General features: G+C 40.6%; 1 protein-coding gene across 7 annotated transcripts in view; it reads right to left on the bottom strand.

Annotated features, from left to right (window-relative positions):
* Positions 1–13281, bottom strand: part of col11a1a (collagen, type XI, alpha 1a) — an 85494-nt gene that overhangs the window by 59361 nt on the left and 12852 nt on the right. For 2 of the 7 annotated variants that reach the window (XM_038725001.1, XM_038725010.1), the window contains exons 5-11: positions 9353–9478; positions 6836–6928; positions 5438–5536; positions 3252–3521; positions 1569–1634; positions 1195–1236; positions 1008–1070 (exon numbers count right to left, since the gene is read on the bottom strand). In XM_038725001.1, coding sequence (XP_038580929.1) covers positions 1008–1070; positions 1195–1236; positions 1569–1634; positions 3252–3521; positions 5438–5536; positions 6836–6928; positions 9353–9478 — 759 coding nt within the window. Of the gene's footprint in view, positions 1–1007; positions 1071–1194; positions 1237–1568; positions 1635–3251; positions 3522–5437; positions 5537–5753; positions 5940–6835; positions 6929–9352; positions 9479–13281 lie in introns of all 7 variants that reach the window. The other 5 variants (XM_038725018.1, XM_038725026.1, XM_038725043.1 and 2 more) reach the window with 5 other exon arrangements.

The raw sequence follows: 13281 nt of genomic DNA, 5'->3' as shown, positions 1-13281 counted from the left end.
AAAGTTCTCTATGCAGCAGCAGCAAACGATGACTATATGTAACACATACTGGCCCAATACCAATCTTTTGATTTTTGTTTAGAAAAGACTACAGATCACATTTTGAAGACCATCTTACCAGTTAAGTGATAAATACACATACACTCAAATCATCCAGTTTTGCCTATTAGACTATTGGCTGTGATGTTGCTTGCTAACACTTGACAGTAATTAGCTATTAGCATGATCCCAATAGACAGAAAATATTGACTGTAGCAATACTAGAACGTCATAATAATTTAAAACAACAGCAAAGTAAAGGAGTTTTGAGTAGGAGCTCAGTAAACTTTTACATATGACTTACACAATTATCATTCCGAGTCAATGATCTACCAGTTGCACTTTGGTTTGATTTTAGGTGTTTATGTTTTATGACTAAACAGATAAGCAAATTAACAGATAAGCAAAACAATGGGTTGGTGTATGCCTTAAATTTTTGATATAGCTTGATCTTTATTGACTAGTCCGAATTTGTGTCCAATAACTAAGCTAGCTAGCTAGCTAATGTCAAATGAGTGCCTATTAAGACATCCCTGCACCATCATCTGAAATGGCTTTTAGTGGTGCTACCAGCAGGAGTAGGACCACAAATCAATGACATCACTCCCGGCATTTCCATAAATTCCCACACAACACACGTCCTCTTCTTCGCTCTCGCATTCCACACCCCTCCCGCCCACCCCTTTCTCTGTCCAGTCTCCTTATCTCCTATTCCTCTCCATAGGGTTATATCGGGGTCCGTTGTGTCCGGTCGCTACGGCAGATTTCCCTATTGTAGCTTCCCCACAACACTTTCGAATGTCTATTCAGCAACTGCAAGTATCATGCATCTTCTGTTTGTTTATCAATAAATCATTCAATCGTATCTGTTGATTGTGGTCCTTACTAGTGAAAGTAGTATACATTATAATTATAGTACACACACATTTAAAACTGTGGCTGGCTTAGGGACATAAATGGCAACTCACCCTGTCACCAGGATCTCCAGCAGGGCCTGGGGGTCCTTGTAGGCCTGAAGGACCTGGAAGACCCTAAAAAGACAAAGCTAAGTCAGCAAACAACCAGCAGGCAAGCACATTAAATTCTTCAACAATGGTGTATAATTGTGCTTAGGTGCAAAACACTGACATATTTCTTTTTTAACAATATACTCACAGCTGGGCCAGGGGGTCCTGGTGGCCCTTCAATCAGCATGCCCTTTAAAAAACAAACACATTGTTTCACACCATGAACGCTGTCCCGTGCAACAGCAGAACTACAGAAAAGTTCAGGATGAGTCGACAGACGTGTGCGCACATTCAGCTGCAAGTGTTGGGTGTTTGACCAGTGCTTTATAAAGGCTCTAAAACAGTTAAACAACCAACTACTTTGGTTCAGGAGCTGACTTAATTCCACTTGGTTTTAGATTATTTGCAATTTATAATAAAAGTTTGAGAAACATTTGACAGCTCACTCTGTAAAAGGAATAATTTAAACTACGACATGATCATGTCAATTTAGTACATCAGCAGTGACTTTCTGGGCCTTACAGGTTCAATGACAGCTGGCTCGCCCTTTTCTCCCTTCTGACCGAAGGCTCCTCCAGTACCAGCAACCTGTAGTTGCAAAGCAAGCACAGAGGGGACATTCTTCACACAGCAGCTATAATCCACAGGTGAATGAATAGCAATGATGAGCAAGTTCAACCAGTAAACGGGATGTGTGTTAGTGGTTGAACAAAGTTTACACAATCAATGAATACCGTATACTCAGTTGCACCTACTGTAGCTATGTCAGAGGCAGAGAGTGAATCAAGAACAACACAAAGTCAGATGACAATATGGAACAAATCAGGCAAAATGTTAGTCACAATGAGCAAGAACGGACCTCTATGTGCTTGAAATGGAGCAATGCTGTCGTTGCATTGCCATTGTGTAGTGTGGCTAATGGTGACCAAAGAAGACATTGCTTAACACCAACAGGTTATTGCTGTCATGCAAACCTCAAAAAATTACACAAGCAGAGATACATACATATAGACAGAGACAATAAGAGACATTGCCCTACAATGTACACTTTCACATTTAAGTTAAGTGTCTTCTTTTTTAATCTTTGGGCACCAATGCAAATGACTAAATCTAAATAAACAGCTGAACACAGCTGATGATTTCATTAGTGGTAGTGAATTCATTCTGCTGCGTTGTGTGTGTGTGTGTATGTATGTTTTGGAGGCAAGGTGGAGAAAGGTGGTGAAATGGGAAGGATTAGGAGGTGTTTGTGTGTGAGTGCCTGTGTGTGCATACAGAGGTAATAAAAAGAACAAGTACAAGACCAATAAAGTCCTTGCCCTCGCATGGTAACAATATCCAAAGGCACACAAACTCAAAATTGTGTTTGGTGATGTTCTGACAGTGGGTAAATTTAAACAGCTCTGAGGCTAAACATGAAGTCAAGGGAAGGATATATGTTAAATATTGATACTAACCAGAAGACAAAATGTGACAAGCTGTTACTGTTGGTTGTTGAGGGCAGAGTTCAAAAGTTTGGGCAAGAAGAGAAGTTAAAGGAATCCATAACATCTTGCTTACAATTGTGTGTGTGTGTGTGTGTGTGTGTGTGTGTGTGTGTGTGTGTGTATTTGTGTGCACTGTGCAGACAGCTGCCTATGAGTTATGGGCTAATTGCTGTGCATACAGAGAGGGATATGTCGCAGACAGGCAGCTTGCTAAAATGGCAGAGGAGGAGAGGGAGGGATAAGGTCCGACTGCTGAGAGATGAGCGGGTGGGGAGGGAGCGGTATTGCTTGGTGGGTATGTATGGATGGGATGCAGGTTTGGCTGACATACACAGACTGAAGACTGTGTGTAGAGAGAGATGAAGTTGGAAGAAAGAATAAAAGAATGTGTGAGTGTGAATAAAGTCTGTGCTTGTGCACACACAGTATATACAGTATGTCGGAATGAGAACAACTAAGTAAAGAAGTGATCAGTGACATCCTTTCTATGGAAACACAGATGCATGCATTGTCCCTGTCATAGCTGTCAATCACTACATCACCAACCACACCGGTGAGACAGCAGACTCCACACTCAACATGTCAATGACACATTGCCAAGCAACCAACTAGAAAGGCGTGCACTGGAAGACAGAGTGAGTCCATAACACACAAAGAGTCCCTAACGTGTGCCGTTCATGCACACACCCCCTCAGTCACGTCGGGGTGTGGTACTTACGGTGCTCTCAGTAATGTCGGTTTCAGCAGCAACCCCAGGCCCCACCTCATCCTCGTAAGTTGCCGTGGGTTTGGACGGAGCCGTGCCATACTCATCATACGCCCCGTATTCATACAACCTGTTGTCAACCTCGCCCAAGTCATACTCCTTAAAGTCATATGCTTCCGCTCCAGTGTCCAAGTTGTCCACTGTTTCTGTGACAACGGTGGGCTCCGGAGCAATGGGAGTGGCTTCGGTGACATACGCACCGACAACATCCTCCTCCACAGCCTTTCAGGTGTTACCCAAGCGAAGAAGGAGGAAGTAATGGTGGGCAATCAAGGAGATAAGAATGTTAGTTAAGCAATTAAGGCAAATACTCTACTTTTAGATGTTATTAAAGCAGAAAATGAATTTGGCATGATATGCAGAAAAACAAATAGCTATGGTAACACCTTATTTATTCCAAGTCTTTATCTTAAGTTATCATGGAGGAATCAAATTTTTCTGGCTGTTACTGAGCACAGGTCCAAAAACAAGGGGCTAAAATCTAAACTATACTTAATTATTGAATCATGTTACTAATTGTGTACCCATTAAGTATCTGCATTAACAATCCTAGAACAACTGAGTAACCTCTTTCAAGATGAATATGTTACAAATTCTGTACTGCTGCGTTGTTAAATCACACATTCATGAAATACAGCAGTGCAGTGATCACTACAGCGTACCCCAGTTCAGTAAATAGATGGGATGATACAAAGGAATAAATAAAATGTTACCATAATGACTGAATAAAATCATTATCACGTTTGTTAACCATACATGTCAAGACAGACGTGATGTTATCTCAGCCTTCTTTTCTTTCTCATCACATAACCATACATGTATATTACTGATACAGACAGTAAGGAAAGGCTGAAATAGATGTCTGACTTGACACTAGCAGCAATTTGCATGAACATCTAATGAATCTTCAGATTTTAGTAGCTGTGCAGATATACAGAGTGCATCAAGATACATACAAATAAAATTGAAATTTGTTGGTCAAGAAGTCCATTTTGATGCTTTGAGCCACCTAGGAGTTTACCCTGGTACACCCTGTATTTGGTACAACAACCACAATCACTTGGCACCATTTTTTTCTTCTGAACTGTGATCCCTGTGGATTTAGCTTTGCAGAGCAACAAAATGGACACAATTACAGGGTTCCTATTGGCAGTATGCCTTGCCAAATTATATATTTAAAATTGCCTGTAAAATCACTTCCATTTTGTTAAACACTGCGGTAGACAATACACATTCATAGCTGGCTGTGGGGAGATTTTAGCCTTGTTGATCATAGTTCTTTTTCAGGGTAATTAGCAGAACCAGTGATCAAAACCAAGCTCATGATGTGATGGACAGGGCATATATTGTCAAACAGATAATCTCCAGTATCGTTTACTGCAAGTGGCAATGGCTGACGGAGGCTCCGCCATCATCAACTTCTTTTAATCCTGGATAAGGCTGCAAGTCTTGTCAACGCTCCACTCTTTGTGTGGGCAATTAAAGCAGACAAGCCAGTGTGACTGAGACCACAATGCTTAGCCAAGAGCACTGTCTCTAAATATCAAAAAACATATTTTTAGCTCTTGGTAAAGGGGCACATGTTACTTCACTAAAAGTCTGAGTGGTGTCTATATTATATAGAACAAATACTTATTTCTAATCGTAATATTATCATACACTACAGTAAGTATGACATACTATACTTGTTAATTTCTATTATCCACACAGCTCATAGTGTCTAATACTTTAAAGTCACATTTACTTCCATGTACCACAGGTTAACATGCAGTGTCACTAGGTCTAATGTGTTCACTTGCTGAGAATGAACAAAATCTGCAGCCTTAGCCAAAAAGTGTATGACATGACATAAAGCCTCAAATGACCTCCACAATGTCAACCGCATTATTTTATAAGCATGCAAGAAAAGCATCTTTAGAATCCACATGGTGTAGCTTTGAAATATTAAAGAACTTCCCCCTGTCCATCGGCTCTGCCACACACAAATTCTTAGTAAGTGAAAAGACACATCCATTCATTTCGAATGGTTGTGTCTTTGTCATTCCATACCAGGTACTTCCTTGGATAAAATCGCTCACATTTCCCAAACAACCTAAAACTAGTCTTTCAAAGTAGGTGAGAATGAAGATGAAAATTACCTCATTGGGTCCGTTCGTGGCAAAAGACGACTGAGTTTGAGTACCATCTACAGTTCCGTAGTCAATGTCTGTATTGTAATCTCCTTCTACATTGTTTGGCTGAGTCATGTTGAAAAAAGGAAAGAAATATAGAGCGAGGGTTAACACAAAGGCTCAGACCAGAGGTTATTTGCAAGGGGTCCTTTCAAGCTGGCTACCGACTCTGCTACTTCTACACAGAAGAGGTTATGGAGCTCTACGTCTGCCATCATAGATTTTCCCTTCAAGGCAGGAAGATCTTGATGGGATTTGGTTGTTTCTTTACATGAGCGTTTACCCTAAAATTGCCTCTGGGTCGTGCTGGCGCTGTGGCCTGGTAGCCAGGCATCGGTCGCGTCTTCTTAGCGGCAAACTTTTTAGCCGATGATTTTTTGGCAGCCAAGACGTTTAAGGGCTTGGCCTTAGTTTTAATGAGGGACTTTCTGGTCCTCTTCTTTTTCATGGAGACACTACGTTTCTTTCTCTGGAAGAGGTGGCGGCGACAAAGAACACCAAGACAAACATGGAACATTTAAAAGTGGAAATGATGTAAAGACACAATCCACAACTGTTGTACAGAGTCTTTCCCAATACAGATGTCAGACCCCATGTGCTCCACTTTCCAGCAGCAGCCCATGTACAGTAGTTGGTCTGCGTGGTCAACATACTACAAGGGCTGAAATTAAAACACTGACCATGTTAATGCTACCTTAAGATTATATGACAGTGGGCAGAAAGGGTGCTGTACAACAATCGAGGACTGGGCCTTTCATGTAACACATGAGAATTTTGGGTCCTATTAAGTATCTATCTGGGATAGATGCAAGAACAAAACACAAAACTATATGCCTTTTTGCAACTGTTTAGAGCTATTACAACAATAAAATAGCCTCAGTGATAAAGTTGCTTTTGCTGCAAAAGTAAAGTAAAATGTTGAAATCCCAAAATGTACAAAATAGTTTTAAAGACATGCTGGAACGCAAAAAAAGAAAATACTCAAAGCAGATGGCATTTCCCGAGTGAGAGAAGGCAGCAGCCTCATAAAACAGACACAGGGAGGACTGACACACTGAATATGTTTACATGCACACTGCCTTACTATAAGGTCACACTCAGGGTAGGCATTACCAGGTCAGGACACCTAGATTATTGATCAATCTTTCAATTACATGGGGCAAATCACGACTGATACTTTTGGAGAAACATCTAATCAAAATATTATCATAATTGATTACTCCCAGTTACTGGACTATTAGTGTGCACATACACATGACATTGAGACACACAGACAACACACAAGACAAAATTAGGGACGGGATGGTTGACTGACAAAAAGAGACATTATAGGAAACACATTTCTTTTCCTTTTTCTCCATTTACCTGTGGTTCCGAATATTCATCGGTTGGAATGATGTCTGTGGCTCCCTCAGAGTAATCATAGAACTGAGAGTAATATAAATCATCAGTAGTGTACTAGAGAGGTTGAGAGAAAGAGAAAGAGAAAGAGAGAGGGGGGGGGGGGGGGGGGGGGCGAAGAGAAGTCTAAGGGTTAGCATTAGCATCAAGAATGCAGAGCGCTCTTTCAGCAAGATGATATGTATAGTACATATCCTCCTGAGCATGCTACATGTTTAAACTTTAAAAGCCAAATAATCTTAATAATTATTCGTGACAAGTGACTGCACTGAAAAATGGTTAGAGGGTGAACACTACGAGTGCGTTAAACACAGCATCATATGGAATTTTACAAGGCACACAGTGTAATACTACAAAGTATTATAATACATTAATTATAACATATGAACACATTACAATTGAGGTCTACTAATAATTCAAATGTCATCATCACTTTTGAATAATATAAACCAAGTGTTACTAAATTAGATAATGGTCTTAATATGGTGAACAAACATGTGGGTCTTAGCCTACAAACATGTAAGCAGATGGGACATTTAAAAGCTCATAAAACAAAAGGAAAACAACGTGGAAACCTTAAAGACAAAAGTACCAGCTGCATTTCAAGGAAATCGTAATGGAACTTTCTCACTGCAAGCATGTAAATTATACGCTTTGGGCATTCTGTATTCAGCAAGATTAAAGGGGACAGATTTTTTTTAAAAGTGCACAATCTTTATAGTCCTCTAGCAGTTTCTTATCAAGGAGGCAGAATCAAAACGATACAACATAATAATTCTCAAGTGCAAGGGGAAAACCCTGACTTCTGGCAATAAAGGTTCATCACACGTCACACACTAACATGGTAGTGAAGTCTGAACATGATGATACCATGCTTACCTGAAAAAATACAGGTTACGGTGTTTGGTAGCATGTGTATTTCCAATAATCAAATTAATCAAACATAGGTTGCTCTCTGGGGTAAAGCTGGCACTGACTTAGGTTCAGGCTCCACGTGGAAATCTTATAGCTGGTCAGTGTCCAAGATTGTTTCACCCTGCCCTTCATAATCACATTAATTATTAATCGGCAAATATTAAAGGCTGGTTAAATTGTTGCACTTAAGTCTGAGGCAGATTTTAGTGTGTGAGTAGGTAAAATAGCAATTTACAAATATCTATTGACTAACAAATAGATACACATTTTGCGCGGTGTCCTTGGCTGCTGCTTCGTCTGGTTTTCAAATCTTACTCACAGGAATAAGAAGTATAAGTAAACGGTGTTAATAGGCTTTTATATGCTGCATCGTTAAGTTTGAAAAAGACAACTGAGGGACAGAGAAAAATATCAGAGAGACAGAATAGATAGCCCAATCAGGTGCTTTCCATTGCCGATTGAACGCCTCAGCATTTGCACTCTAATAAGTAAATTACCCTGTCATTATATTGATAGGTTAAATAGTAAATATGCATTAAATATCACAGGTCAGACAACAGCTGCTGCTTACCATCTGTTAAAATGTTCATGCAAGGTGCACATCCTGCCACCCCTCCAATCAGGGACACAGCAAGGCATATTACCTTTGACAGCTGACAGAAGACACCCGCTATGACATCACTGATAGGGGTGTGGCCAGACGTGCAGCATGCCTTGTTTCAACCATTGATTGAGGGTATATTTACCCAGATGGTGCAATAGTATGTCTCCCAATGTGTAAACATGAAAAAAGTGAAATACTGTTGTAAGTGCTACTACAGGACGTTTCTTGGTTGTGTTGGCTGAATACATTTGTAGTCCACTGAAATAAAATGAATTGTGCATAATTGGATCAAATTAATAAATCTATATAGATGATGCTTGTCTGTGTAACTGTTTTGCCATCACTTGTGTAGACAGAGTGAATGATCAGTACTTTACTGATTTAATCATTGACATCAGCAGTTACAGTACATGACCTATTGTATGGTAATTCTCCTAAAAATGTTATATTTCAACAACTCTGCATCTGTAGTTTTACGCGTGTCAACTCTCTAGATATCTGTTGAAATGTGTGCACTTCATTGTGTGCTTAGCCACACAATGAAGTGGAGCCGTTAAACGCATCCACAGAACAAGGCAAAAGCCTCGCCAGTGTAGACGGAGACACACAGGCAACTATCAACGCACTTCATTTATCCCTGGAGGGGATTTATCACCCATCAAAATACTACATTAATTAATGACAACATTAAACACCTTTTGAACAACTAAATAATAATGTCATTAAGGCTGTAAAGCTCGTTAAGGCTCTCTGCCTCCGAAGACACAGATTTATCATGTGTAAATAAAACAACTGTGGTTCATTGTGTGTACAATATAAGTCATCAAGAGGCCATGGATATGAGCAATAAGCAGTACACAGGTTATAGTGAAGCTCTTCAATTGCTCCTCTTAAAAAACTAAAATTAATCAGGACCCTCAAGGCTCTTAGTAGAATCTCCCCACCACCCGTGGTTGGCTGACCTCTTCCTCTGGCTCCTGGGCCTGCAGGGAATGCCTGTGGGGAGTGTCACAGTCAGCGCTGTAATGTTCACAGTAGTCATATGCTGCTTTAGGATCAGCCACAATCAGAAGTTGCTGGATGTCACCCTGCAGAAAACAGAAAAAGAAACTCGAGTCAGTTCACACAGGAACAAAACTGCCCACATGTGATCTTCTGTGACAGGCAAAAAAAACATAGTAGTAGTTCAGATAAAACAAAAATCACTATTTTGAATTAGACACTAGCAACAGACAAGACAGGACTGTACAGACAAACTGACAAGAAGTTCATGTCTCATCTTGCTCATACTAACACACCGGGTAAAGTGGCACAAATGTAAATCTTAAAATGCAGATGTGATCTCTTATACACTTATTGAGTCTGGCAGAGTAAATCCCACCTTTGTATGATTAAACAGCTTGGCACACACGCCACATAGTCCACACTCACGTGGTGCATGGAGGAAACTAAGTTCAGACACTAGGAAAATTATTATTATCAGCACCAGGGTTTAACTCAAGAAATCATATAAACATGTATCATCAAGAGACAAACAACACCTGGCATGGCTACGTGCTATGGTAGTACTACTAGTACAGCATATGAGCTCATATTATTGTATGTACTCGAAACTATACTACATGAATTACCTATACTGCATTTTACTTTAAGTGTTATTTTATTTTGTAATAATCAGTACTTAATTATAATTAAATTAAACATTTATTGTATATAATATCTACTGTTGCAGTCCTCTTATTATGTTTAAGTTTTAGTTCAACTGTAAATGATCCTGCCACAGTACATAACTTTGTTGAACTCTTAAACAAACAATTTTATGAATCCTTGCAAAAAAAGTTCTGTAAAATTAAAACATGGTTACTGGCCCCACAATCACTCTGAACCAAACACGGTTGTTAACAGCTTATAATTTGAAAACTTAGCCCACAAGACCACATGGTTACCAATGGTGTCTGGAGCACTGAGTGTCAAAGGGACTGTGCTAAAATGAAGCCATCTCTAAAAATGTCACTTGACATGGAGTTTCAATATTTGAATTGAAAGAAAAGAAAATCCATTATATTTATATTTAAAAAACAACAATGCACAATGGCTTTGTCTGGAAACCATTAAAACAGCACACAGGAAAAGAGTAAACTTTGAAACTCTCAGACATGGTTTGGGAAAGTCAGTCAAACCACAATGTTCTCTCTCTGGTTGGGACGGGACACTACGATGCTTGAGACCACTCCAGCACTGTCTCGCCTTGTTTTCAGTCCTACAGCCAAAAGCACACAGCTCACCGCAAGACAGTGAACACTGGTCTGGTTTTTCTTTTGAGTCTGTAATTGCTTGAACCAAGATCCTGGAGGCTGGTTTTTGAGCCTTTATACACATTGCAAAGACAGCGTGGGGTGGTTGTGTGGGTGGTGGTGGTGGTGGTGGTGGTGGTGGTGGGGGGGGGGGGGGGGGGGGGCGCAGGTTAAGAGGCATGTCTTTGATTAGGATGTTTGGCAGCTGAGCACACACTGATGCCTGAGCCCAGAGGTAAAATCCTGATGCACTTGTGCCAGCAGGGACACTATAAGTTGAAGAATGGACGACTGGCAGTGAAACAAAAGAGAAATGAGGCAGGCTGCAACTTGTCAAGAGAATGTGTGTGGGTGTGTGTGTGTGGGTGTGTGTGTGTGTGTGTATGTGTATTTGTAGCTCACTGTGTTAAAACATATGGATCCTTAACATGTACCTTAGTATAAACATCAGTGTGCTAAGGCTTGTCTCATGGGAAAGCAGTTCTCCTTGAAACTTTCTCTGAGTAAACATCAACATCTTGTTGCACAGCTTCAGTTTGACAGTCCAGAGATTCGTCCCTGTGTTCCTCTGAGGGGGTGGAATGCTACTTTTACTTAATTTCTCTCACTGGTTGAACGCATCTCTAACAATACAAGTGTAGGCTATACACTGCATCTGCACACCAAATTTAAAACAGGATAACAATTCAAGGGTTTTTGGCCCATTCCTCAGTTTACCAAATACCTGATCTTTCATAGTGTTATGCCAGCCTTCTAGTTTAGTGGGTCATTAACACTACTTCTGCACATACCAAGGAATTTTACAGCAGGTATTACATTTTTAAAGCTACAATCCTTGTTAATGCAGTGTAACCAGGGCATCATCTCACTTCTGCTGTCTAAAACATCTCAGATCCATTTTCTGTTGAAATGCCTAATATTTTTGCACTTGCACTCATGTTAAGACCAAAAGGAGGTCCAGCAAAGTGCTTACTCGCTTTCTTGCTAAGAGTTAGATGAGAAAATCAATACCACTCACAAGTCTGTGTGGTAAAAATGAAGCCAGCAGCTGAGCTTAATATGAAGGCTGGAAACTGGAGGGCTAGCCTGGCTCTGTCAAATGGTAACACAATTCACACACCAGCACCTTAAAAGCTCACTGATTAACACGTCATATACGGCTTGATTAATCCTTACAATTAATGGCTCCAGCATCACATTTACCACACAGATACAAGAGTGGATTTTAATCCTCTCATCAATACCACTCTGTAATTGGTCATTTATTCATTTAAGTCTTGGAGACAAATATAGCATTTCAGGAAGATATGAGAATATGAAAATATAACCTAACTTCTGTGTTAGCCACTGAACACATTTAGTACACTGACAATGAAAAAACTAAACTGACCTGCCAAGATGGCATGGGACACTGAGTGGGAAATTAGCCTTTATAAATGTGACCATCTACCAGTCACTGACAGATAAATGTTCAAATCCACCAGCCACTCAATAGTAAATCATTATTTTGTGTCTGAAATCTACCTGCATTTGGCTGGTGGCTGATGCTAATTTCCAACCCTAACCTAGGTGCCAAGTCTGAGAAAGGCCTCAGGTGAGGTGTGTGTGTGTGTGTGTGTGTGTGTGTGTGTGTGTGTGCTTGGGAAGGCCTGACAGAGAAAGAGAGATCAAGCCTTTCCCTGAGTCAAGTTGACATGTATTACCTCATGTGTCACCCTAAGACCAACAGTGAATGCTTGAACCCTGCCTAGAGTCAGCTCTAATTAGTCCATGTCTGAGAGCCACCCGTCTGCACACAAATAGGCTGCGGAGACATGGTGTTCAACCCCCAGACCAGATCAGCATAAGTGGGAAACTTCTGACTGTATCGTGGGAGGACATGAGCAACATGACATAGGCATATTCAATAATAAATGCACATGGAAACACGAAAAGACAAAATGATCATTTACTGCATGATATATATCATATACTCCTCTTTACTGTTGCCATAATTTTTTATTATTAACAGTAATAATCCTTTTCTTGTATAAATGGTGTTTCTGTGTACAAGTTTCTTCGCTTAACGGGGCATTAAACTGTCTTTCCAGTAGAAATGCATGCCCTCCCCTCTCTCTCACTCCCTCATTCCCTGTCTCTCTTCACCTGTCCTATCTGAAATAAAGGCAAAAAGCCCAAACAAAATCTTTTAAAAAAGAACAGAAAATAAGCTTGCAGCCGAGTCACCTAACAAACAAGAGCCAACTAACAAAACCAAGACAAGGCAAGTGAGAAACTGAGGAAGGGAACGCCAAGTGGGATTCAGAGACAGACGGGCTGGGATTTAGAGAGAGCAGCTGGGATGGTAAAAGATGTTTTGTGTTTGGAAACACCTGGGGAGAGTTATGCCGAGGCTCTGGGTCTGTCTTCCATTGTGGACGGCTGTGATAAAAGCCCCTGGCAACTTGGAGCAAAGCCAGAGCTCCAAAATATGCCACTTCTGGCTACAGCATAGCACAGAGAAACAGACAGGCCCACGAGGCTGTGGGTTAATAGCTGAGGCCAACGAGAAAAAAGGGAGGGGCTAAAAGGGAGGGGCTAAAAGAGAGGCGCAGCAT

This window comes from Micropterus salmoides, unplaced genomic scaffold (assembly GCF_014851395.1).
Source record: "Micropterus salmoides isolate LMB-PRFRI ecotype aquatic unplaced genomic scaffold, ASM1485139v1 Ms_hic_scaffold_1, whole genome shotgun sequence".
NCBI lineage: Eukaryota > Metazoa > Chordata > Actinopteri > Centrarchiformes > Centrarchidae > Micropterus > Micropterus salmoides.
The sequence above is the reverse complement of the archived record's forward strand: the minus strand, read 5'-3'. Positions and strand labels throughout refer to the sequence as shown.